The sequence below is a fragment of the Jaculus jaculus genome (genome assembly GCF_020740685.1).
Source record: "Jaculus jaculus isolate mJacJac1 chromosome Y unlocalized genomic scaffold, mJacJac1.mat.Y.cur SUPER_Y_unloc_3, whole genome shotgun sequence".
NCBI lineage: Eukaryota > Metazoa > Chordata > Mammalia > Rodentia > Dipodidae > Jaculus > Jaculus jaculus.
In genome coordinates, this window is record NW_025423388.1 from 927,872 (window position 1) to 954,710 (window position 26,839).

The 26,839-nt window shown below is 43.5% G+C and overlaps 1 protein-coding gene and 1 pseudogene across 1 annotated transcript; one reads left to right on the forward strand and one right to left on the reverse strand.

Annotated features, from left to right (window-relative positions):
* Positions 1-14,385: 14,385 nt before the first annotated feature.
* LOC123457211 (heat shock transcription factor, X-linked member 3-like) lies at positions 14,386-15,886 on the forward strand. The gene is made up of 2 exons (XM_045141202.1): positions 14,386-14,877; positions 15,299-15,886. The coding sequence occupies exons 1-2, from the start codon at positions 14,386-14,388 to the stop codon at positions 15,884-15,886; spliced, it is 1,080 nt and encodes a 359-aa protein (XP_044997137.1).
* Positions 15,887-23,965: 8,079 nt separating this feature from the next.
* On the reverse strand, positions 23,966-24,659 carry LOC101597174 (annotated as a pseudogene).
* Between the last annotated feature and the right edge of the window lie 2,180 nt (positions 24,660-26,839).

Sequence of the window (26,839 nt, forward strand, 5' to 3'; positions counted from 1 at the left end):
TAGTGACCCTACTGCTTCCTATGCCACCATGCCCAGCTCACCCATCAATTATTACTTATTTGTTTGCAAGGAGAGAAAGAGGATGAAAGAGCAGAAATGGGTGCAAGAGAGCCCCTAGCAATTGAAAACCAACTCCAGACACATGCACCACCTTGTGCATCTGGCTTTATCTGGATACTAGGGAATTAAACCCGAGTCATTAGTCTTTGCAGTCAAGCGGCTTAACGGCTGAGCCGTATCTCCGGCTCCCTCTTTCATCACTTTTACTTAGTATCTTCTATATGTCAGTTATGGAAAAGGAATCCAATTCATTGTCCTTATACAGATGTACAGTAAGCATGTGTAAATGCTTTCATTTTGTTTTATTTTTATTTATTTATCAGAGACAGAGAGAGAAAGAGGCAAATAGAGAGAGATATAATGGGTGCACCAGGGCCTCTAACCACTGCAAACAAACTGCAGACAAATGTGGCCACCTTCTGCATCTGCTTTTATGTGGATCCTAGGGAAAAAGAAAAGTTTTCATGAGGATTTCATAGCATTTTCAGATAACATATTGGGGCATCTGGTTGAATTAAAGAAAATAATGTTTAAAGCCCTATGTTTTAACCATGCTTTTCATTTTAATAAATAATATGAATAGATACATCTCTAAATCAATTTTGTGGATTTAAAAAAAGATGTGATTGCCCATGAGATATAAATACACAGTAATGTTCGCAGATTCATTAATTAATGTTTTGCCTTTGTGCCTTTTGAAAATTTATAGGGGGCTGGAGACATGGCATAATGGATAGAGTGTTTGCCTGTGAAGCCTAAGGAATCATGTTTAACTCTCCAGGTCTCACCCAAGCCCGATGCACAATGTGATGCAAGCCTGCAGGATTGCACATGCACACAAGATGGCATATCACAGTGGTTCAGAGTTCTGTTACAGTGGCTGGAGGACCAGGCATGCCAATTCTCTTGCTCACTCACTCACTCTGTCTCTCTCTCTCCCTTTCTCCATCTATGTCTCTCTATCTCTGATAAAAATGTCTAAAAAATTAGTAATTAATTCATGATTTATTGTGCATGGTATATAATCCAAGTACTCGCATGCTAACAAAGGAGATCAGGAGTTGAGGTTTCTGAGGCACATGAGTGTCCATGTTTATAAAAAAGAAAGAAAGAAAAGGAAAACACGCTAGAGATATGGTTTAGTAGTTAAGGCACTTGCCTGGAAACCCAAAGGATCTAGGTTCGATTTCCCAGGATCCATGTAAGCCAGATGCAAAATGGGGTGCATGTGTCTGGAGTTCGTTTGTGGTGTCTTGAGGGCCTGGTGTACCCATTCTCCCCCCTGCCCTTGGCTTCTTTCTCTCTCAAATAAATAAAAAAAAAGTCAAAATTAAATCAACAAGTATGGTTAGGTAATTCAGTTAAGTAATTCACTAGAAGGGAGTGAAATAAACTTTTCTTTCAAAATATCCTGAAAAGGGACAAACTTGTCTCAAACACCATCATCCATTATGCAGTTTGTTGTGGAAAATATTTGATTGTATTCTCCAGGACCTATGTAAAGGCAGATGTGCAAAGTGGTGCATGCATCTGGAGTTTGTGGCAGTGGCTGTAGTCCCTAGCATTCCCATTCTCTTTCTCTATCTGCCTCTCTCTCAAATAAATAAGTCAACTTTTAAAACGTATTATTTTATAATAAAAAATTACTTGAGAAAGAGAGACGGGGTTGGATACATCAGGGCCTCCAGCGACTGCAAACAGGCTCCAGACACATGCACCACCTTGTGCATCTGGCTTTAGGCTTGTACTGGGGAATTGAACCTGGGTTCTTAGACTTCACAGGCAAGTGCCATAACCACTGAGCAATCTCTTCAGCCAAACAGACTTAATGTTGCATTCTAAGATGTTTGATAAGAAATTCTAGAAGCCTTAACCTACCAGATGCCTTTCTGTTGTTGTACTTGAGATCCAAACTTGAGTGAGCAGGCTCACTCCAATCCAAGGCCAAGAAAGCTTGAACACACTAGTTCATGTATCATCAATATGGCTGCATGCAAGCCCATGTAGTGGGAAAACATGAGGTATCTTACCTCACTTTTCAGAGTATCAGGCACAACTGGTAGGGAATGAAAACCATGGTAAAAAAATAGAAAGAGACTGATACCAGGCCAACACCTGATGTCCGGATGTACTTATTCTTCTTTAAAAACTACTTTATCTATTTATTCATTTGAGAGAAAGTGAGAGTGAACGAGAAGGTAAAGAGTGTGTCAGAGCCATTACCAAGGAATCCAGACACATGCGCCACCATGTGCATTTGGTTCTGTGGTTATTTGGAAATCAAACTCGGTTATGTATGTGTAATTTTGTATTGATGTACACGGATTGGAGTTTCCAACTCAGTGGGACCCAGCAGGACGGACACAGACACAGGCTTCTTGCTCAGTTAAATTGCAAAACAGAGCTAGAGAGAAGGCTCGGCAGTTAAGGCAATTTCCTGCAAAGCCTAAGTACCCAGGTTCGACTCGCCACAACCCTCGTAGCCAGAAACACACAATTGAGGGCATCACAAGGTCGCACATGCCCACTAGTTGGCACAACCGTCTGGAGTTCAATTGCAGTGGCTGGAGTTCCTGGGAGTGCCAATTCTCTCTCTCTCTCTCTCTCTCTCTCTCTCTCTCTCTCTCTCTCTCTCTCTCTCCCTTTCACATCACATTAGGTAGTCTGTTGGACTAGAATGAAAAAACTTTCAAAACAGACTCAGGAAGGAAATATATATGTAGTAGCTCTTTTGGAAAATACACCAAGGATGAAAAATATATAATGGTTCCATAGAACAGGGAATGTGGAACATTTGGGGGAATTATTGGAGCCATTGTGTAGAACAGTGGGAAAATGGGCACTTTTCTTAGACTAGGAAGAAAATGGAATGGTTATATGGAATGGGGAACAAACCAGGGGTCTGGAGAGATGGTTTAGCACTTAAGGTGCTTGCCTGCAGAGCCTAAAGATCCAGGTTAGATTCCCCAGTACCGACATAAACCCAAATGCAGAAGGTCGGGCACGTGTCTGGACTTTGTTTGCAGTGGCTAGAGACCCTAGCAGGACCATCCTCTCTGTCTCATAAATAAATAAGTAAAATGTGTGCCACGTGTGTGATGACTCACCTCCTGAGGTAACTTCACTTGCCAATTAATTGCATCTTACCCCAGACAGCTAGCAAAGAGACGTTTCAATGTCCCCAACACAATGATGTGATGTGGGTTTGAAGTGATGGAAATGCCAGTTTGCTGGATATGAGGATCATCTGTACTGAAATGCCACACCACGTCCCAGAGATAGGTGGGATGGATGGCATATGCCAATTACAGCCTTATTTAAGTTACAAATACTGAAGTCAGTGAAGAATTTTTCATTTCTCTGTATGTCCAATATGTTTTTTGTTCTTTTGTTTGTTTTTTTGAAATTTCACTTTAGAGTTTCACTTTAGCTCAGGCTGACCTGGAATTCTCTATGTAGCCTCAGGGTGGCCTCAAACTCATGGTGATCCTCCTACCTCTGCCTCCCAAGTGCTGGGATTAAAGACCTGCACCATCATGCCTGGCTTCTTCTTTTTTTTTTTCTATTGAAGGTAGGGTCTCACTCTAGCCCAGGTTGACCTGTAATCCCCTGTGTCATCTCAGGTTGACTTCAAGCCCACAGTGATCCTCCCAACTCAGTGTCCCAAGTGCTGATCCAACATATATCTTAATTTTATACATACATCAGAATGTGTGTGTGTGAGTGTATCTTGACAAATATATATATGTGTGTATATATGCATATATATATGTATATGTATATACATATATATACATGTATATATATACATATATATACATGTTATATATATGTTGTATATAAAAATATTTAGGTATATATAAATGACTCACATTTTTCTTTTTGTTTTTTATGGTAGGGTCTCACTCTACCCAAGGTTAATCTAGAATTGTAGAATTCACTATTTAGTCTCATGCTGGCCTCAAAATCACAGTGATCTTCAAACCTCTGCCTTGTCTTAAGTACTGGTAATAAACACATGTTCCACCATGCCTGGCCCAACATGTGTCTTAATTTTATAACCATGTCATTTATGTAATCACATATAAGTGTGTATATATGTATGAGAGAGAGAGTATTCCTATATTTAGGTATATATAGAAGACTCACACTTTTTTAGGCAATAGAATGTCCCCCCCCCTTTATTATGAGAGGGAGCAAGAGAGAGAGATTTAGCAGACGAGGGCCTTCAGCTACTGCAATTTAATGCTGATGTGTGCAGAACCTTGGGAGCACGTGCAGTATCACACACTTGCATCACTTTAAGAATGCAACCCTACCTCGAAATACCTCCCCCAAATTCAAATGTAGATTTAAGAAATGTTCAGTGGGAAAAGACCTTGTCAAGGAACATGAGAACCCGTGTTTGAATTCTTGGCACCCACATTAACAAAAAAAAAAAAGGCTGAGCATCAGGATGCACTCTGTTAATCCCTTGTGAGTCTCCTGGCACCCCCATTCTCCTCAGAGCAGCTCAATGGGACAGGAACATGCATCTCTCTCCCTTATGCCTCCTGCCTCTAATAATTGTCCAAAACCAAGGCAACAGGCAAAGGAAACAATTCCTTTGTTCAATGACACAACATGTTCAAAATTTGCTTATTATACAAATGTCTGGTTATATTTATGAAAGGTGAACAAGACAAGCTGATTCCAGGAATGTCTACTAGACTTGGGTTTTAGGTTTTTTTTCAATTTGTTTTAATGTGACATTGACTTTTTGAACAAATTTATTTTTTTCTATTTCAATTTGCAAGAAGAGAGAGACAGAGAGAATGGGCACTCCAGGGTCTCCAGCCACTGCAAAGGAACTCCAGACAAGTGTACCACATTCTACATATGACTATGTGTCTCCTGGGGAATCAAACCTGGGTCCTTTGGCTTCATAGGTAAGGCTTTCAGACTCTGAGCCATATCCCCAGCCCCTTTGAACCAATTTCTCCTGGATAAGTAATATTTCTACACGTGCATGGAGGGCACGAACATAACTGATACCCATTCTTGACATGTAATGGCCAAGTCTGAGTAAATAGCACCTCCATGCATTCCGACCTTTACCACTGCTCTGTGCTGGGAGACGTCGTGTGCTTGTAGTGTCTTTGAATGGGCATCTAGTGTTTAGGAGAATATAGACGCCCTTCAGTATAAGTGTTGTATTATCAGTCTCATGTTTGCTTTGTTACCAAGACTAGAGTTGGGGACAAAACAGTGTATGGAGAGGCTGGTCATATTCCTGAATGGTTAGAGATGCTTGCTTGCAAAGCCTATTGGCCAGGCTTCGATTCCACAGAACCCAAGTAAGCCACATGCACAAGGTGGTGCATGTGTCTGGAATTTGTTTGCAGCAGTTAGAGGGCCTGGAGCACCCATTCTCTTTCTTTGTGTCTCTTCTTACACTTTCTCTGCTTGCAAATAAACAAACAATATAGTTTTTTTTTTTTTTTTTTTTTTTTTTTTGATGTAGGGTCTTACTCCAGCCCAGGCTGACCAGGAATTCACTATGGAGTCTCACGGTGGCCTCAAACTCATGGCGATCCTCCTACCTCTTCCTCCCGAGTGCTGGGATTAAAGGCGTGCGCCACCACGCCCGGCCAATATATTTAAGTGTATGGAAATACAGGACACTGCCCATATTCAATGTTATGTGACCAGCGTCTTGGTATATTCATGATAAAATATGAAAATCTCTTTTATATTTCCATATTATAAATCTATTTTTTAAAATTTTTTTCCAAAGTAGGGTCTCATTCCAGCTCAGGCTGACCTGCAATTCCCTAGGTCATTTTAGGGTGTCCTCAAACGCATGGCTATTCTCGTACCTCTGTCTTCCTAGTGCTGGGATTAAAGGCATGCACCACCACCCCACTTCTTACTTTGACGTTTTTCTCGCCTATCTTTCGCTCTTCCTTTCTTCTACATTTCCTCTTCCTTTCTCTTCCCTTCTTTCCCCTTCCCCATCTCCTTGATTCCTTCCTTATTTCCTTTCACTCTTCTCTTCCCCTCTCTCCCTTTCTTTCTTTTTTTCTTTCTTTCGTCCTTCCTTCCTTCTTTCATCCCTCCCTCTCTCCTTTTTTTCCTTTACTCCTCTCTCTCCCACCCTCCACCCCCTCTTTCTTTTCCCTCTCCATCCCTTCCTCCCTCCTTCTTTCCACACTCCCTTCCTCTTTCCTTTCTCCCTTCCTTCCTCACTCCTTGTCTTCATCTGTTTCCCTCCTTACCTCCTTCTCTTTCTCCCTCCTTCCCACACTTTCTCCATTCCTTCCTTCCTTTCTTCCTTCCTCTCTCCGTCCTTCTCTATCCCTTCTTCCTTTATTCCTCAACACTCTATTTCCCTTCATTCCTCTCCTTCCCTCCCCCTTCTTTCCTTCCTTCCTCCCACCTCTGTCCCTTCCTTCCTTCCCTCTTTCTCTGGTAACTAAGCTTTTGTTGTTTTCCCTGTTGTTGCATCAGACTAAAGCAGGTTCATGATCTTCATGACAGGGGAACTAAGTAACAAAGCAGGAAATAAATCTTCACCCCATTACTGGGCCTCCTGGAGTTCTTTTTTTAGATAGACAGACAGAAAGACAGACAGACAGACATTTAGATAGATTGAATGATAGATAGATAGAGTTGGCACACCAGGGCATCAGCCACTGCAATTGAATTCCAAATGCTTGCATCACCTAGTGAGCATGTGTGACCTTGCTGATGCCTCACCTTTGTGCTCTGGCTTAGGTGGCTTCTGGAGAGTTGAACCTGGGTCCTTAGGCTTCACAGGCAAGCATCCTAGCTGCTAAGCCATCTCTACCACTCTAGTTTATTTTTTAATATTTCAAGGAAGAGACATTAATAATCTATGAATTCCATACTAATGGGGATAGCGTGATATTTCCACACATCTGCGACTCTGGGGGCTGCAACAGGTGGCACACATTCCTCTATGGCATGATCTAGGTTGCTGCATTCTTTGAGGTTTGATAAGTCGTTTGAAAGTCATGTGCAGCATGACCTCCAGGTGGGATTTACCTGTTTTGGTGGAATGCATGTGGGTTGGGGAAGGAAACACATAGACCTGAACAGTTCCCGGTATTGAAGTTGTGCATCAGGCTGGAAAGATGGCTCAATAGTTAAAGCACTTTTCTAAGAAGGATAAGAACAGAGATTGGTACCCCACAACCCACATAAAGCTTGATGCACAAAAGGCGCATATGTCTGGAGTTTGTTTCGTGGCTAGAGGCCCCAGTGATCCCATTCTCTCTTTCTCTGCCACTTTCTCATGCTCTAATAAATAAATGCATTTTTTTGTTTATTTATTTTTTTCTCAATTTTTATTAATATTTTCCATGATTATAAGAAGTATCCCGTGGTAATACCCTCCCTTCCCCCCCCCCACTTTCCTCTCTGAGATTCCACTCTCCATCATAATCCCTCCCCATCTCAATCAGTCTCTCTTATATTTTGATGTCATCATATTTTCCTCCTATTATGATGGTCTTGTGTAGGTAGTGTCAGGCACTGTGAGGACATGGATATCCAGACCATTTTATGACGGAGGGACCACGTTGTAAGGAGTCCTACGCTTCCTTTGGCTCTTATATTCCTTCCACCACCTCTTCGACCTTAGACCCTGAGCCTCAGAAGGTGTGATCGAGATGTTACTCAGTAATAAATACATTTTAAAAGGAATTATCAACCATGAAAAGAGCTATGTTGTGAATTCCCATTCTGATTCTTTCCTATCATATGCCTTCCAAAGCAGAGGCAAATTTGCTGGTAATTTCACATAATTCATGCCATTCTCTAAACTGTGGTCATTGCTTGAAGTTTCACATGCTTTAATCACTACCACTTGCTTCTACAAATGTGAAAGAAAGCAACATTTTACTATGAACAACAACAAAACGCAAGAATAAGTAAAGAATTTTCTTTGTTTAATTATAGAGAGAGGGAGAGGGAGAGGAAGAGCGAGAGAGAGGGAGAGAGAGAGAGAGAGTGAGAGAGAGAGACAGAAAGAATTGAGGCACCAAGGCCTCAACAACTACAATCAAAATCCAGATGCTTGTGCTTCCCAGTGGCTTGTACAACCCTGCACACTTGCATCACCTTTGTGCATATGGTTTACATGGGATCTGGAGAGTCAAATGTTGGTCCTTAGGCTTCGCAGGCAAGAGCCTTAACTTCTGAGCCACCTCGCCAGCCCTAAAGACAAATTATAATCAGCTTACCGGTGGGTTGAAGGACATGACTTGGGAGTCGAAAGAAAATCCATGAATCACTGTGTCCAGGAAATTCAGTTTCACCCATTACAGCCACAAAGAGAAAGAAAATGCTAAGATGGTTTTGTTCCTTCGATTAATGTGAGGATTCATAATGCAAATAAAAGGTGATGATAGGGGCTGAAAAGATAGCTCAATGGTTAAAAGTGATACCTTGTAAAGCCTAACAGCCTAGGTTTGATTCTTCAGTACCCAAATAAATATATGCACAAAGTGGTGCATGTGTCTGGAGTTTGTTTACAGTGGATAGAGGCCCTGGTGTGCCCATTCTCTCTCTCTATCTCTCTTCTTTCAAATAAATAATAATTTTTTTTTAAATAAGGAGGGGCTGTAGCGATGGCTTAGCAGATAAGGCACTTTCCTGCAAAGCCAAAGACCCAGGATTCATTCCTCAGGACCCATGTAAGCCAGATGCACAAAGTGGCACATGTGTCTGGAGTTCATTTGCAGTGGCTGGGGTCCTTGGTGTGCCCATAATCTCTCTCTTTCTCCCTCTTTCTCTCTCTCTCAAATAAAAAAAAAAAATTGGTAGCAGAGGCCAGTAAGCTAGAAAAAGTCTGTAGGGGAGGGAAGAGAGGAAAGGACTTTAGAGGACGTCATTGTATATATTTAAGGAGAAGAACAGACTACATGGAGGGGAAAGGCCTAAGCAAAGCTAGGGGAAGAGATTGTGTAAAACAAGGTGGGGGCAGGGTCAATCAAAATTCAAGGTATTCTGAATAAGGCATATGTAAAGCTACTTTTGTGAATAATGGCACATCAAGAAGCCACCCATTGTTACTAGAAAATTTTCAGTGCCACGGATGAGATACCTATCAGTGAATTGTTGGCCAGAGAGTTCCCTGTGGCCTCCAAAACACTACAATCTATTGCCAAGGCCCTTGGTTTCCCTTGAGAAACAGATGGTGAGATCATATTTTTAAAGACCTCACATAACTGAGCAGCAAACTCAATGAGACATCAAGCTGGTACTGAGCAGAAAACCTCTGTGTAGAGCAGTCAATTGAAAGCTGGAAAAGGCTGCACTGCATGCAGCCGTATGGGAGACAAAAGTCATCAGCAGTGGGCTGGAGAGATGGCTTAGCGGTTAAGTGCTTGCCTGTGAAGCCTAAGGACCCCGGTTCAAGGCTCGGTTCCCCAGGTCCCACGTTAGCCAGATGCACAAGGGGGCGCACGCGTCTGGAATTCGTTTGCAGAGGCTGGAAGCCCTGGCACGCCCATTCTCTCTCTCTCCCTCTATCTGTCTTTCTCTCTGTGTCTGTTGCTCTCCAATAAATAAATAAATAAATTAAAAAAAAAAGTCATCAGCAGTGAAAACAGTGTGCACTGGAAGACTCAAGTTTCATCAGAGAGGCCAAATAACTGAATGAGTGCAATAGTGCTGTGTCTGCTCTGGGGGAAATGAACTGCTCTAGATTTGGACTGAAGGCTGGCTGGTACTGAATACCTAATCAAAAGCCTATAGCAGGGGAGGTCATGAGCCTTAGAGGTATAAAGCCTGCTTTCTCTGGATAAATGAATATATTATACTCACCAACTTGCCCTGAAAGCACTACACTTATTGTTCATATTCATATCTTAATGCTACTCTCACTTCTGGTTAGAGAAGCTTCCTTTTTCAGATGTTGATGACCACTTGATCACCCAAATATAAAGGAATGTGGGGTTGGACAGAAGGCTCAGAGGTTAAAGGCACTTGCTTACAAAGACAACCTGGGTTCACTTCCCCAGTACATATGTCACCCATATGCACAAAGTGGCACATATATCTGGAATATATTAGTAGGGGTAAGAGGACTTCACATGCCAATTCTCTCTCTCTCTCTCTCTCTTTCTCTCTCTCTCTCTCTCCTCTCTTCTTGCAAATAAATGAATACAATGTTCTCTTAAAATCATGTGTGTATTGTTTCACTTATGACATGTTGGCACAGTTTGAAATGGTAGCAGTCTTCATCAAACCCCAAAACTTTCCTTTGCAAGCATGCATACATGTTATATAAAATGTATTTGAACTAAACTTATTATGAGTGCATGTCAACCTCAAAATAAACAAAAGGCCACCATAAAATAAAACAAATATGCAGTATTAGCATATAAAAGAATGCATTATACAACAGGAATTTCAATAATTTTTGAATTTGAAGAATTTTAAGTCAAGTGATTTTAGAACAAGATTTTGGGCCCATACTATAGCATGAATAAAAACCAAAAACATTAGGATAGGTTAAAAAGCCCCTAACTAATGGTCATATGCTTGTGTTTGGAAGCAAGTAACTTTAAACACTAAGACATCTTCCCTGTCTATATCCTGGCTTTGAATTCTCACTGTCGAGTACAACCAAACCTCATGGGCCAGATAGAACAGTTTTCATTAGAGGACCGAAAAGTGGAAAGAGAAGAGAACGCTGGGTTGCAATCCTTAGGTCTTCACGATGATATAACGATCATTTCTATATCTTTTTGTATTTTCTTTGATCCTACTTCAAAAAAAATATGTATACTACACATAGTTAACCTGAAATAGAGCATTTTAAATGTGCACAGATCCAAAAGAGGTTTATGAATTTTTGAAAATGTTATGGTGATCCCCAAAGCTCTGTATCCTAATTAAAACATAAAATAAATATTGATTTTGCAGCTAAAATATGAAAAGTATATTTGGAAAATATTTCCAACCCACAGCAACCAAATATCAGGAACAACTACCCAACAAAATCAGTGCCCCACACAATGTGAAAGTGGAGGAGTGATTTTTTTTTTATTCTTCTCTAAGATGGCAAGTGGAGACCTTGCCCACTCAACAATGGTCCAAAACATTTCATATGCAGCAGTAAAATGGGGAAATGATTTAAGCATGTCCAGGTCAGCCTGGGCTAGAGTGAGACCTACATTGAACAAAACAAAGCAGCTGGGCATGGTGTCACACACCTCTAATCCTAGCACTGGAGGGCAGAGGTCCAAGGACCCTCATGAGTTCAAGGCCACCCTGTGACTACATAGTGGATTCCAGGTCATCCTGGGCTAGACTAATCCCCACTTCGCAAACCAAAAAGTAAATAAATAAATCATTCTCTGTGTGTGTGGGGGGGGGTGTACATCTAAAATTCTAAGAAAGAAAGTGGTTCTGGAGTAAGATTTCCAATTTCTCATGGCAACAGGCATGAATGACTTCACATTGAAATCGTCATGGTGATGCTGTGAGTTTTATGGCTGCAGGTAGTTAATACATTGCCTTTAGATTTAAAAAAGAAAAATGTGGCTGAATTAAAAGTTGAACAAAGGTAGCACCTGGGATTGTGTAGAACAAGGCAAATGTTGCTTTTTCAAGAGGAGCATGGTTCCATACAGTGGGTCTTCCATTCAACATTTTGTTTGTTTTTGTTTACTTGTTTGTTAGTTTTGTTTTCTGAGGCAGTGTCTCTCTAGCCCAGGCTGACCAGGAATTTTTTATGTAGTCTCAGGCTGGCCTCAAACTCACACAATGATCCTCATACTTCTGCCTTCCAACTGCTGGGATTAAAAGCATGCACAGCCACATCCAGCTTCATCAATATTGTAAATGGACCTTCACAATACCAATGATTATGATAAGGGTACTTCAGTGTGAGCACAGATAACTGAAAAAGTGTGGTTAGCTAGATTGTAAGTGGATTCCAGGAGTGTTTGGGACTAGATAGAAGCCATAGAAACATGAAATATTCCCAATAAATCAACACATCATTCATGTTGTAATGCCTGTGAGAATTTAATGGGTGGAGGAGCTAAGTCAGAATTTATTTCTTTGGACATTTTGTCTTGGACATAATCCATTTCATTTACTTATCTGTGCAGGAAACATCACAGAAACCAAAACATCCAGCACAGAACTATTTCTCAGCAAGGTTCCATGAAGAGAAACTGATTATGATCTCACACACAACAGTAGGTCTGAAATGGGACTGCTCCATTCACTCAGTCCTACTGTACTTGCCTTCATTTTGGGGGACATTTTCTCTATCGAGACTGGCTTAAATGGTTTTAGGATGCAGGATGCCATAATGAGATGGTCATAGTAATAGGCAATGATTAAGAGGTTGAATATGGAGCTGTGAAGGCAGATCATTTGGTACAGTGCTTTTCTAGTACTGCACAAAACCTCTCCTGTAATCCTAGTGTAAGTAAGACCAAGTCCATCCTGGACTATATGAGATACTGCGTAACATAAAAAGAAAGATGAGGGGCTGAAGAGATGGCTCATTGCTTAGAGGCACCTGTTTCCCAAGCTTGGGGGCCTGAGTCTGATTCCCCATTATCCATGGCAAAGCAGGTACATAAATCTGGAACATGTGCCTTGCATTTTTTACAGAGGTATCAGGCCCTGTCACAACAATCTCATTATGAGATCCACTGCTCTCTCTCTCTCTCTCTCTTTACAATTAAATAAAAATATTTTGAAAAGAAAGATAAAATTTTCCTCCAGTGAAGTCAAGTATAAATGACCATATGATGCAATCTTGTTTTAGAAACCATCATTATTCTACACAAATTAGCCTTTTCCATAAAGTTAAAATAACACTGCTATGTGATGACTTTGTAGTCTGTTTATAAAATTCTGAATACTAAGAAAATATTGTTACAAATAATGAGAGATGTCTCACAGTTGGTAAGGTTGATTATTACATAGCTCAGTTAGTTATTAGTATATATTAACTGTACAAAAAGATTGGTTTGTGCTGGAGAGATGGCTCTGTGTATAAGATGCTTGCATGCAAAGCTGAATGACCCAGGTTTGATTCCCCAGTACACATGTAAAGCAGATGCACAAAGTGGGGCATGTATCTGGAGAATTTTGCAGTGGTTAGAGGCTTATCCTTATCCTCCCATTCTTGGTTTCTCTCTCTCTCTCTCTCTCTCTCTCTCTTTGGTGGGGGTGGGATGAGGTAGGGTTTCATTCTAGCTCTGACTGACCTGGAATTCACTATGTAGTCTCAGAGTGGCCTCTAACTCACGGCAATCCTCTTACATCTGCCTCCTGAGTGCTGGGATGAAAGGCGTGTCCCACCCTGCCTGGCCTCTCTCTCTCTCTCTCTCTCCTTGCAAATAAATAACTAAATGACTTTTAAAATAGCTGGTTTTATTATGATATATTTTCATATGTGTATATAAATGCTTTGACCCAAATAGCCTGCTGGTACAGTTGAAAGGTCACATGTGTGCACACACATTAACACACATACAAATGAGTGCACCAAGGTCTCCTGCTGCTATAATGTTATGAACCGAGCCCAGATTTGGAGGCTCTGCCAGCCAACGTCTTTGACATCTGAGCAACACAGAAAGGATCCACGCGATCTTATGCCCACACTTTGACCAAGTAGGTGCTGAGCCCTGAGCTAAACAGAGAGGATGAAAACTGCTTTTGCAGTTCCCATTCTTCTTCAGGTGTGTGATAAGAAATGGGATCCCTTTCTGAACACTTGCAGGACTAGACTGTGTCAAAATTTACCTGTCAGGGGGCTGGAGATATGGCTTAGTAATTAAGCGCTTTCTTGTGAGGCCTAAGGACCCCAGTTCAAGGTTCGATTCCCCAGGACCCACGTTAGGTAGATGCCCAAGGGGGCACACGCATCTAGAGTTTGTTTGCAGTGGCTGGAAGTCCTGGCGTGCCCATTCTCTCTCTCTCTCTCTCTCTCTCTCTCTCTCTCTCTCTCTCTCACTCACTCTCAAATAAATAAAAACAAAAAATAAAATAAAGAAAAATTACCTGTCAGAAATCAGGGGAATATTCTGAAAATGTAAACTACACTTTTATCCACATTACTGAGGAAAGTATTATAGCCAAGATCCTGTCAAGCACTCCTACACATTTGGGCACTTGCTTCACCTATAACTGATTAAGAGTCACCATGGTGACATGACATGTCAGAGCCCATGGTGACATCAGCAGTTTGTTGCTTCCCTACCAAGGTTCTAGAACAGAGGCGCTTTGGACCAGGCAGGACATGATTAGTGATCCTCAGAACAAGTAGCACGGATTTAGTGTAGGACTATGGACACTCAGAGCATCAAAGAGAATGATGAAACCATCAGAGAACCAGTGATTGGTGAAGAGCCAGCTAGGGCAGCCCCATCTGAGGCTTCATGTAATCCAAATGGGGACACAGGAGCAGGTTCAGAAGCTCAGAGTGCCCAAGGCATGAGTCGCGATCCAAGCCTCAGAGAGAACCTCCAAGCAGAAGAACCAGACCAACATGCAGCCAGCGAGGAAGGCACCAGCAGCCTCCTGGGGCTTTCCTTTCCCAGAAAACTCTGGGCAGTAGTGGAGAACGAGGCGTTCAAGTCTGTGGGCTGGAGTGAGAAAGGAGACACCGTGAAGATTGAGGGAGACCTTTTTGAAACAGAGGTCTTTCAACGCAGTGGTGCAGATAAAATTTTTGAAATGGACAGCTTAAAGTGTTTCATCTGTCAACTTAATCTTCATGGATTCAGGAATATCCACCCAGATAATACACCAGTGCACTATGGAAAGCAGACAATGATGGTAAAGTAGAGTGTTTTTGTGTTGAATTTTCTATGAGAGAAAAACATCTTAGTTTAGATTCCCACTTCCAACGCCATGACCAAGGGGCTATCAGCTTTCATTTTCAAGGCAAACTGAAATTATTCACTGAATGGTAACTGTATAGAGTACAAAAATAGAGTCTTTGATATTAAAACGTGTGCCATCCCCTTAGGAAGGTGGAGGATAGGAGGATTCTTGGAGGCCTGGTCATGGCCTGCATTTGGATCACAGTCTTCTCCTGTGAGTAGGTTGTTTCTAGTGAGGTCATGCTGAAGGGCACCAGGACCATTGCAGGCAACTGAAATCATTTTCTCCATCACATAATCAGCTGAGTACGATGGGGCAATGTGACAGCCATACACACTTTACATCAGGTCTAAAAGCTTCCTTTTCCTTTCAGATCTACCAAAATGCAAACTTTCAGAGAGACAAACCAGAGCTGCTACAGAACATCTGGAGAAGAGGAGACGGATGCAGCTCTGCTCAGGAAGATCCATGCTGCAAGAGAAGGAAGGTCATCTTTCCCCAACGCTCTCCATGCCTTCAGAAGAAGGAGGAAAACCCCATCTCCCTGAAGGAAGCCCCCAACGACCTGGCACCAGTAGGCCAGGACACCTTAGTTCCCACTGGCATCACTGGATGCCCTGTACCACCATGCCCTCCTCAGGGGCACAGTGTCCCATGTGGACAATGCTCCCCTGAGAATGGCACCGTGTTATCTCCAGCTAGTGACAAAATTGAGGGGTCTGGGCAGGTGAGCATCAGGTCCTCATGGTTCCCTAATTGGGGTTCAGTGATATCTCTCTACAACAAGTGTTCTTCCATGCTGAAGGCTGCCATGTCAGCCATTTCCTTAAGTGAGCTGTCTGATGGGGAGAGAGAGGAGGACTCCTCCACAAGCGAGTCCTCTGATGAGGAAGAACAGGAGGGCTTCCGTCAAAATAAGTGTGTGATCTGTGAGCTACTTAAGGGCAGTTCTCGTTGGTGAGTTCCTTGGCCATGGAACACTGAAAAAGGTTCTTGTTTACTAATTACAACCTGGTTTATTCCTACAAAGAAAACACAAACCCCATGGCATTAAATAAATAATCTCAACTTCTGATTTAGACTGCTCAGTACAGCTTGACCTTGTGCTTTTGTGCCCTTTTCAGCAGCTCAGGTTTTGGGGAAATGCATTCTCCACACTGACCGTAAGCCAGAAAGGATCATTCAGATGGTTTGTTCCGGCGTAAACAAAGACATCCTGTGTAACAACAGAGACATTTGTTTGTTAACTACTGGAAACTAAGATAGCACTGAAAGGATTTTCACATATTAGCTCTTCTCAGAGAACACTGGGGACATATCAAACCATATTGGAGGATTCTTGTTTTTGGCAACATAGGTTTCCATGCACAAAGTTTAGTACATATCCTCATTCAGGCCACAACAGCAATGGTCAGACCCAGCAATGCTGCTGATGGTTGTAGGTACATATTGTATGTGCAGCTGCTGCGGCTCGGCAACCACAGCCAACAACTTGCCTTAATAATCACAACATGACAGTGTAAGGAAAATGTAATGGAAACGAAAAAGTGAACCCTCGCCTTGATTTCTACAGACTGTTTTTTACTAAAGAAAGCAGTGAGGTGCAACAGCTTTTCTGTGGTCTGAAGGCTGAAGCACTGAGCCAGGCGAGGGTGCAAGTTTATAAGGAAGATCTGAAGAGAACCAAACTATACCAGGTTCAGTTGATTGGAAAATTATCAATGTTTGTGTCCTAGTTCTGAATAGGCTTGTTCAGCCAGAAATGTCTAAGGGAGGATACTCAGATGGTCACTGGTCCTTCAAGGCCTTCTAGGCTAAGTGAGTACATCAATCAAGGAAAGGTGACAAACATAATGAGGGCAAGTGCCTCTTTTGCCTTCTTGATTGTCCACAAGCTCTAAGCATAGATCATAACTCTTTACTTGCCTTTAGTATTCGGGGAAGGCTATTACCACCCCAGACAGGCTGTTGACTTTTCTTATAATGATAGTGGATGGGGCAGGCCTCAAACCCAGGTTGGGTGCCAGACTCAAGAGGACAATAGTCTGTGTGCTCAGTGCCCATGGCGCTTCCCTTAGGTTCTGCCATGTGCACATACCCAAGCACACACATAGGCCCACACCCTAGGTTGACACAGCACTGCCACAAGCATTCAGACCATGATCAGGAATTGATGCTGCCTTGAGCGAGGCATTATTAAGACCATACACTTGCGAGGGCTGGAGAGATGGCTTAGCCATTAAGGCATTTTCTTTTAACAACAAAAGTCCATGGTTTGATTCCTCAGGACCCACGCAAGCCAGATGCAGAAGGGGGCGCATGTGTCGGAAGTTCCTTTGCAGTGGGTGGAGGCCCTGGCATTCCCATTCTCTCTCTCCCTCTCTCTGCCTCTTTCTCTCTCTCTTTGAAATGAATGAATAAATAAATAAATAAGTTTTTTTATAAATAGATCATAAACTTATGAATCATGGAGTGGAGCACATCAGCTAATATTGTCTTGTTCAGTGCCCTCAGAAACTTTGAGCTATGCTTTTGTTAAGCCTAATTGTATTTTTCTCTGCTTGTGAGGGGGAGAAACACCTTACAAGAGTATTTTGTTTTTGTTTTTGTTGTTGCATATATATATTTCCTAACAGGCACCCTCCATGCTAGAACGTGTGCTAACACATCTCTCTTAGAATATCTCACACTAAGAATTGTTTGTAGCACTTCCACTGCCGAAGCCAGGAGAGCCCCAGGCACAAGTGGGAAGAGTTATGGCAAAGATGCTGCCAACCTCCAACTGGAATGAATCCCCGCACTGCATGATGCAGGCATGATGGGCTGGGGTGGGTTGTAAGGGAGGAGAGTGATGACCTGTATAGAAATGGGAAGAGCTTGCTCCTAGAGCTGCAGTGGCAGAAGGTCCTGTACCGTGGGACAGAATTGTGCAGGTGTTCCAGCAGGGAAGGCGAAGGTAAAGGTTTGGAAGAGAAAGGGTCAGGATGAAGCCATCCAAGAGTGTTGGATGTTGGATAGGAGTGATTGGGCTTCCTAAGGTGAGGTTGTCAGGGCAACAGAAGAAAAGACCAGGGTGAGGCTACTGATGAAGTTTTGGGGAGGGGCTGTGAGGCAGGAGTTTTGGTGAGGCTTGTTCCTTTTGGCCTCAAATGGGAGGATCACAGGATCCTGGTTTGGTAGAATTGGTTCGGGGCTGGGCACGAAGGAGGGATAGGCTATGAATGAAAGAGTTCTTGGTGGACAGTACTCTGAGTGCTGACATACTTTAGCAGGGCTATATTGATGATAGAGCAAGGCTGCGTGCATAGGACATGGGTGACACTTTGAATTTTGAAAACATATGAAAGCAATGAGGAAGAGCAGAGTGGGCATTAAGATGCCCAGGTAGAGCTGTAGGTGTTGCAGAAGCTGAGGCACCTTGGAGGGGAGGGCTGTCTACAGCATGAGCAAGGAAAGCTCTTAGTGGGCAATGTTACTGGACACTTGGCTCATGAGCCCACTAGTTTCTAGAATGTCCACTGGTGGCCAATTTTTAGTTGGGGTTGTTTGCATTGTTGGTGATTCAGGAAGAGACTCCAGAACTGGAATCATCATTAGCATCAGGAATCTCATTAGCTCATTGGCAAAACTTTATTTTTCATATACCACTCTCCAGATACCATCAAAATAAATCAATTATTTTCCTCATTCAGGGAACTACATCACTCTGAGATAGGTTTTACAAAGTTCTGAAGGTGGGAAGTGGACACTCTAAATTGTACTGAATAGAATAGGAATGTAACGTAGACTGTGGTTTGGGGTGACCAGTGTTAAAGGTTGGAAGAGGATTCTGCAGTCTACAACGTTGGCTTCCCAAACTCCCATCATTAGTTACTCCCAACAGACTACAAGGACTTCCTCGCACACTGACTGCCATCACTTACCACCCACACACTTACCCCCCCCACACACTCCATTCATTCTGTGTCGATCACTCAACCACACAGTCTACTGAGTTCCCATCCCATGCTCCCTGCTCTTCCTTCTTCTTACAGTCTACAGTGTCCTCATGGTATATTCACTGCTGATCTTCACTCCAACTACTCTATAGGACACTACTCCCATGTTCACTCCTTTTCATTATTCCCCATAGCCCACAGGGCCTTCCTGCTACATTCAATTCTGGTCAAATCTGTCTACAGTCCATAGCACCCTCCTCCCACATTCTCTTTTGTTGCTTTACTTCTCACAGTCCACAGGGTCTCACCCTACACCCACACTCTGTCATCCCATGCCGCAATCTACAAGACATTCCCACCATAGTTACTTGTTTTATAACTCCCCACAGTCTACAGGCTTCTCCTGACACATTCCAGGCCACTGACCCCACCCAATACTCAACAATGACCTACTCACTTCACTTTTTTATTGCTCCCCACATTCTACAGGGCTCTCCTCACATACCCACCATATTTCATTACTCCCCACTAGCACAACATCTGTCTCCCATAGTAATAGACTGTGATCTCACCTCACCATCTACAGGTGTATGCTCCAACATCAACTATGGCTCCCCACACACATCTTGCAGCACCCTCCTAACACATGATTTCCATTACTCAGCAGAGAGTACAGTTCCTTCCCATAACATTCAGTGATGGTCACTGTGGTGGTTTGATTCAGGTGTCACCCATAAACTTAGGTGTTCTGAATGCTGGGCTCCCATCTGATGGAAATTTGGGAATTAATCCATCCTGGAGGGGGTGTATTATTGGGGGCAGATTGTTTGTGCTAAAGCCAGCTCCCCAGTGCTAGGGCTTGGCACACTCTCCTGTTCCTGTTGTCCACCATATGTGGGCCAGGGGGTGATAGCCACCCTCTGCTCATGCCATTGTTTTCCTCTGCTATCATGGAACTTCCGCTTAATTAAGCCTGTAAGCCAAAAGAAACATCTTTTTCCCCCAAGCTGCTCTTGGTTGGGTGATTTCTACCCGCAATGCGAAGCTGTCTGAAACAGTCACTAAACCCCACTGTCCACAGAAACCTACCCACATTCACTGCATTTCATTAATACGGATACTCTGCAATTTTTCTTCATATAGTCACAACTGGTCACGTGGCCCATTAGGTTACAGCAGTGTTCTTCCACAATCATTAGTCACTATTGCAACCTGCATCCCACAGTTTCATTCTTCCCAAGTCACTGCTTTCATTCACTCTGCAGAGTTTACCACACCTCCTCGGCACTCAATCGTGGTCACCCCACACAGCATTAACAGCACCCACATTCCAGTCACCCTCTTTCACACTACTCTGCAAAACATACAGCAACTTCCTGATGTATTATCTGCTCTTCAACCCAACACAAAAGGATAACAATCTGATCTTGCACATTCATTCCTGTTTATAATTAAACCTATCATACACAGGGCTTTTCTCCTACATTTAGAACTGATTACCTCACAGCAGTTTTTGAAAGCCCACAACTTTTCTTCTCCAAATTTACAGCACCTGTTCCTACATTCACTCTAGGACACACCATCCTAGAGTACAGCTCATACCTACCACACACTCTTGCATTTTTCTCCTTCATCCAGCAATAATAAACTCTTTTGTTGTAAGTGTGGCTTGTCACAGTGTATAGCATCCTCTGCTAACAATCACTGCTTTTTATTATTCCACACAGTCTATAGCCACCATCCTATTACACTCATTAACTCATACCACACCCACCAGTGTCTAAATCTCGGATCAGCTATTCACTGAAGTTCCCCACACAACAAAATCTACATTTTCCGGCTCCACCACTCACTGCTTTTCATTTCTCCCCACAGTCTATAGCACCATCCTCTTGTATTCACCACTTGTCAGCTCCCATAACAGTATGCAGTTACTTCCACTACAAACTGCTTTTAATAACTACTGAGTAAAATGATGTCAATAAATGAGTGTAGGAGGAGAGACTCATACACTATGGAGAGAATAGAAAGCGTTGAGGGTGACAGGAATGGGTAGACTGTAGGATGAAATAACTAGCAGAGAATATTGTAAGAGAGCTGAGAGACTGGAGGGAGTAATGAAACATAGTGAGTGTGGAAGTGGGTGGTTGTATCCTCTGGTGTGTGGTAGCCAGCACTGAATGTAAGAGGAAAGACGTATGTGCAAGCGATAGAGTGTTTGTTGTGGTGAACTTCTGAAAATGTACAATGAGTACTATGTAGACTGTGAGGAGCAATGCCAAGCAATGAATTGGGGAGAAGGAAAGCATAGATTTTGAGGAGAAATACTAACAAGAGTCTGGTTAGAATGCACTGAAGACTGTGGGGAGAGTGGATGTCAGAGGAGGAGTCTGTCAGAAAAAATGAAAAGGACTAAACATCTAAAGGGTGCTGGGATTAAAGGAGTGCACCACCATGCTAGGCTAAGAAAAAGGTTTCTTTTTTTAATGTAAAACCATTTATTTAATTCTAAATCAAATCACTTTCCCAACAGTGAAAATTAGTGACTGGTAAAGGTGTGCTGCTGTGGGCTGGAGAGATGGCTTAGCGGTTAAGCGCTTGCCTGTGAAGCCTAAGGACCCCGGTTCGAGGCTCGGTTCCCCAGGTCCCACTTTAGCCAGATGCACAAGGGGGCACACGCGTCTGGAGTTCATTTGCAGAGGCTGGAAGCCCTGGCGCGCCCATTCTCTCTCTCCCTCTATCTGTCTTTCTCTCTGTGTCTGTCGTTCTCAAATAAATAAATTAATTAATTAATTAAAAAAAAAAGGTGTGCTGCTGTACATATTGCCATGTTCTGACTGTGGTCAGGACCTGGTCCTTATCCATGAGGGTGGCAGAAGGACAGAGGTTGAGAAGACCACACACACACACACACACACACACACACACACACACACACACACAACACAACACACAACACAAGAAAGAAAAGCTGCTGTGGCCGAGGGTGAGTGGTGATCCTATGGAGGCTACCCTGTCGAGGGCAGGGGGCTCCCAAGCTGGCTCTCCTGCCCAGCTCCTGGTCGGAGGTGCGTGGGGACCTATAAGGTTCACAAGAGGCATGTTGCCACCCCAGCTTTACTAGCAGTGTGTTCCCAGATGTCTTTGCTGGTAGAGCTCTCCTGGGCTCACCACATTTCAAAAATGTCCAAATAATATTTTCTACTCACAACTCTTCTTTAATCTTTCTTCTGGAAACTCGTATCTTAAAATACACTGATTAAAGTTTTCCCTGTACTAGTTAGAGCCACACTACAACGAGACCACCTACCAATTTTCTCTAGAACAGAGATACCTTAGGGACCCCTATACTGGGGATTTCTAGGTGACAAAGAGAACACTTGAGGGGATGCCCATGAATGTTAAAAACCTGTCAGGCACACTATAAAGTTGGTGGCTTATTCCTAGCAAGTGAATTTGCCTAACCAACCCACCTACTCAATACTTTACAGTTTTGTCTGAACACTGGCATCGGCAGGTGTGTGGAGAGGGGCGGGGACTATGCAGTGGGAAGGAGGGTTTCCTCACCATCCTCAAGGTCTTGGTTTCCATACATTATATAGTTGGATGTGGGAAAAGTGCCAGGTAAGGCTTTCTTCCGTTTAGTGGTTATTGGTGCAGGCAAGCCAGGAGCAGTGTGGGCTGGAGGATTGAGCAAGAGACCCCAGCAGAAGCCCATCTCACATCACCACTGACAGCTCCAGGGAGAAGCTAGTTTCCAAGATGTAGCTTGGTGGGCAGCGCAACAACTGCCTCACCTGCCCAGCACCACGTTGCCGTGGTCAGATCTGGAGGAAGCACGTTAGGAAACTGAAAAACACATCAGACCTGGAAAATATAGTCTCTCCTTGATTCACATCTACTCCTGGCTTTGGCATACGTACAAGTTTTCAGGGACTCTATGGAGCCATACCAAAATCAGGATCACAGGTGGGTACCCCAACTCCCTGTCTCTTTAAAAGGAGAACTGGGCTTCTGAGGTTGGTGTTCTTGCACATGCACTGGGTGGCCCTGACAGAGCCTCCAGTCTTCTCTGGGTGAGTGCTGGGAGATGTAATCAGAACTTCTGCGCCCTAGGGGCAGGGCCTGCTTGTTTGGTTGTTCCTCTGTCATCTCATCGGAACTCTGAAGCAGAGCAGCCAGTCTCAGGTTAGCAGTAGTCTAGGCTCTCTTCCCTCGGGAGGAGAGAGGCAGATGCACTTAATTTTGAGGGGAAACTTGATGGGAAATCTGAGTGGAGTGACATGTCTCAGTAGGGACAATCTCCACCGGGAAGCTAGGAGATCATTCAAGCGGCTTTGTAGGGCCAAGAAACCTGCAAAGCCTGGGTAAGTAAAAGACCTGAGTCTTGGGTAAATTCATGAAGCAACTCCAGCTTCAGCTGATGCAATTATGGTCTTCCCAGGTCAGCAATTTCTTTTTTTTTTTAATTTTTTTGTTCATTTTTTATTTATTTATTTGAGAGCGACAGACATAGAGAGAAAGACAGATAGAGGGAGAGATAGAGAATGGGCGCGCCAGGGCCTCCAGCCACTGCAAACAAACTCCACAGGCATGCGCCCCCTTGTGCATCTGGCTAACGTGAGACCTGGGGAACTGAGCCTCGAACCGGGGTCCTTAGGCTTCACAGGCAAGCGCTTAACCGCTAAGCCATCTCTCCAGCCCAAGCAATTTCTTATGTCTCTGCTGAGAGAGGGAAAGACAGACGGACCAGCACTGGAATCCAGAAGGGACCGTCTCTGTAGAAGCAGCCCACTTTGGTGGCCACTTATTAAGGGGTATTTAAAGAGATAAAAGTAAGTTTCCATAAATACCGTTTAGTTCATCCCTCTGTTTCCGTAACATAAAACTCAGGGTAAAAACATTCTGTTTCTTTCTTTCCAATCACTTCCCTGTGTCGACTCACATTGCCGCCCATGAGAGGGGACTCAACACCAAGGCCCAAGGTGACAAAAGGACTGTTTATGCAGTGGTGACACTGGGGGGTCCTCATCAACTGATCTTGAGTTCCGCAGCTCTAAGGGAGAGGACAGACTCCTTGACGTGTTTCTGATCTGACTCTGGGGTCAGGAGTAGCCAGGAAGCCAAACACCAGGAACGGGGGTGGCACATCACCAGTCCAGAGGCTTTGCTATGGGTGCAGACAGGACGGAGCCCAGCCCTAGGCAATCAGGAGCCAGAACATGATCACCAGGGCTACAAACAGGGAAAGGCGTGACAGGAACTGTTCATCCACGTACTGGGGTGTCCCAGGGACAGCTGGGGGAGGCCGTCCATCCTTTATGTTAAGTGCTGTGGCAAATATACCAAATGGAAATGCCCCAATTCCAAATGACATCTGGAATCCACCATCTCCAAATCCAAATCCTTGAAATCCCCCTCTATTTTCCGGCTCTGGCCTGTGGCCTTGAGGACGAGGAGGGGTCTTCTCTCTGGGGTCCTGCTGACCGGTGCTGCCCCTGCCATAGAGTGGGCTGACTTTGTCCCGGCTGATGCCCCTTTGCAAACTGGACACACCTGCCCGTTAGGTCTGGTCTCTAACCACTGATGTAAACACGGCCAACAGAAGAGGTGGCCACACAGGCTGATGACGGCGTCCTTGGCTGTGTCCAGACATACGTTGCACTCAAAGGTGCTCTCCTGCCCTCCGTTCTCGCCAGGGCCCTTACTAGTCCCGCTGGGACCCCCTGAGCTGGAATTTTCAGGAGACGCAGAGGCCAAGGGCCCTTTGCTTGCCATCCTTGGTTGTCAGCAAAGCTTCCAGTGATGCTTCTTCCCAGGAAATTCTCGCAGGGCCCCGGTCTATCCAGTCCGCCGGCACACAAGCCAGTCCTACTCAGTGTCTTAGAAAAAGATCCCTTTCGGTTTGAATATCCTAATTTATATAGCATTCATTACATGGATGATATTTTATTAACAGGCCCAGAGACAACAAAATTATATGAGGTGGGACAAGAATTAATCCTTATACTCCAAAAATTCGGACTACAAATAGCCCCAGTGAAGGTTCAGGTCCATCCTCCCCACCTTTTCCTTGGATTTGAATTACACTCCAATAAAATCCTCTCTCAAAAAATCCAGTTAAGAAAAGATTCTTTAAAAACACTTAACAATTTCCAACGGCTCTTGGGGGACATTAATTGGTTACAACCCTATTTAAAATTAACTACTGGAGAACTTAAACCCTTGTTTGATATTTTGCGAGGGGATTCTGACCCCTCCTCTGCTCGAGAGCTTACTACAGAGGCTAAAAATTCCTTACAAATTGTTGAAAAGGCCATTCAGGCACAAAAGATTGAATACTTCTCTCCCACCTGCCCGTTATGGTTACTTATTCTCCCTACAACCTTTACACCCACCGGTCTTTTATGGCAAACTAAGCCTTTATATCGGATCCATTTACCTGCTACCCCTCCCCCCAAAATTCTGCCTACCTACCCCTCCCTGGTTGCCCAGGTTTTAAAACATGGGAGAGAAAGTTCTCTTAAACTTTTTGGAAAAGACCCAGACACCATTAGTGTGCCTTATAGCGCCTCCCAGGTTCAATGGCTAGTACAGTCTTCTGATGAATGGGCTGTTGATTGTGTTTCCTTCCAAGGCAAAATAGCTAATCATTATCCTTCAGACAGACTAATTCAATTCCTTTATAGACAGTCCATTGTTTTCCCAAAACAGACTAAAACTTCTCCCATTCCTGGAGCCATGTTAGTTTTTACTGATGGTTCTTCATCTGGAATTGCAGCCTTTAACGTCAATGGAAAAATCTCCAAAGTCCAAACTAGACTTTCTTCAGCACAGCTTGTGGAATTGGTTGCTGTTATACAGGTCTTTGAGACTCTCTCCAATCACCCATTTAACCTTTATACTGACAGCGCCTATGTAGCCAGCTCAGTCCCTTTGCTTGAGACGGTCCCTTACATCCATCCCTCTACCAATGCTTCCCCTCTTTTTGCTAAACTTCAACAACTAATCCTGGCCAGAACTCACTCTTTCTTTGTAGGACATATTCAAGCACATTCTGGTCTTCCTGGACCCTTAAGTAAAGGAAATGACCTTGTGGATAAGGCAACTCAAAATAGTTCTGTTATCCTAATGGGAATGGTCACCCCACCTGACCCCATATCTCAGGCACAAGAGACACATCGGTTACACCATCTTAATGCCCAAACTCTCCGACAGATGTTCTCTATCACCCGAGAACAGGCCCGACAGATAGTCTGCCAGTGCCAGGGCTGTATAACATTTTTGCCTGAGCCACACTTGGGAGTTAATCCTCATGGTCTTACACAAGGGGAATTATGGCAAATGGATGTCACCCATCATTCTCCCTTTGGCAAATCAAAATATATCCATGTGTCTATAGATACCTTTAGTGGATTTATTTGTGCTTCCCTTCAGACGGGGGAAGCTACTAAAAATGTTATTAATCATATATTTGCTTGCTCTGCCTTTATGCCATTGCCAAAAGTTATTAAAACAGACAATGGCCCTGGGTATACCAGCACTAGCTTTAAACAATTCTGTGCTCAATTAAAAATAAAACATCTTACTGGTGTTCCCTATAATCCACAGGGACAAGGTATAGTAGAAAGAGCACATCAAACTCTTAAAAATATGCTCTCCAAGCTACAACACTCAGGAGGAATATTATACTCCCAGGCAGCAAGTCCCAAAACATTATTAAACCATGCTTTGTTTGTTTTAAATTTCCTGACCCTTGATAAAGATGGTAAATCCATGACTGATAGATTTTGGCACCCTTCTACATCAAATAATTATGCTCAAGCATTATGGAAGGATCCATTAACTCACAAATGGTCCGGCCCATATCCTGTGTTAATCTGGGGGAAAGGACATGCTTGCATACATGACTCTAAAGAACAAAATGCTAGATGGCTCCCAGAGAGACTAATAAAATTGATTAATTCTCCCAGGGA

Bases quoted from the DNA above. Each gene is read 5' to 3' on its own strand.
- LOC123457211 (XM_045141202.1), top strand. From the start codon at position 14,386: ATGGACACTCAGAGCATCAAAGAGAATGATGAAACCATCAGAGAACCA. The intron at 14,878-15,298 runs GTAAAGTAGAGT...TTTTCCTTTCAG, and splicing joins ATGGAAAGCAGACAATGATG to ATCTACCAAAATGCAAACTT.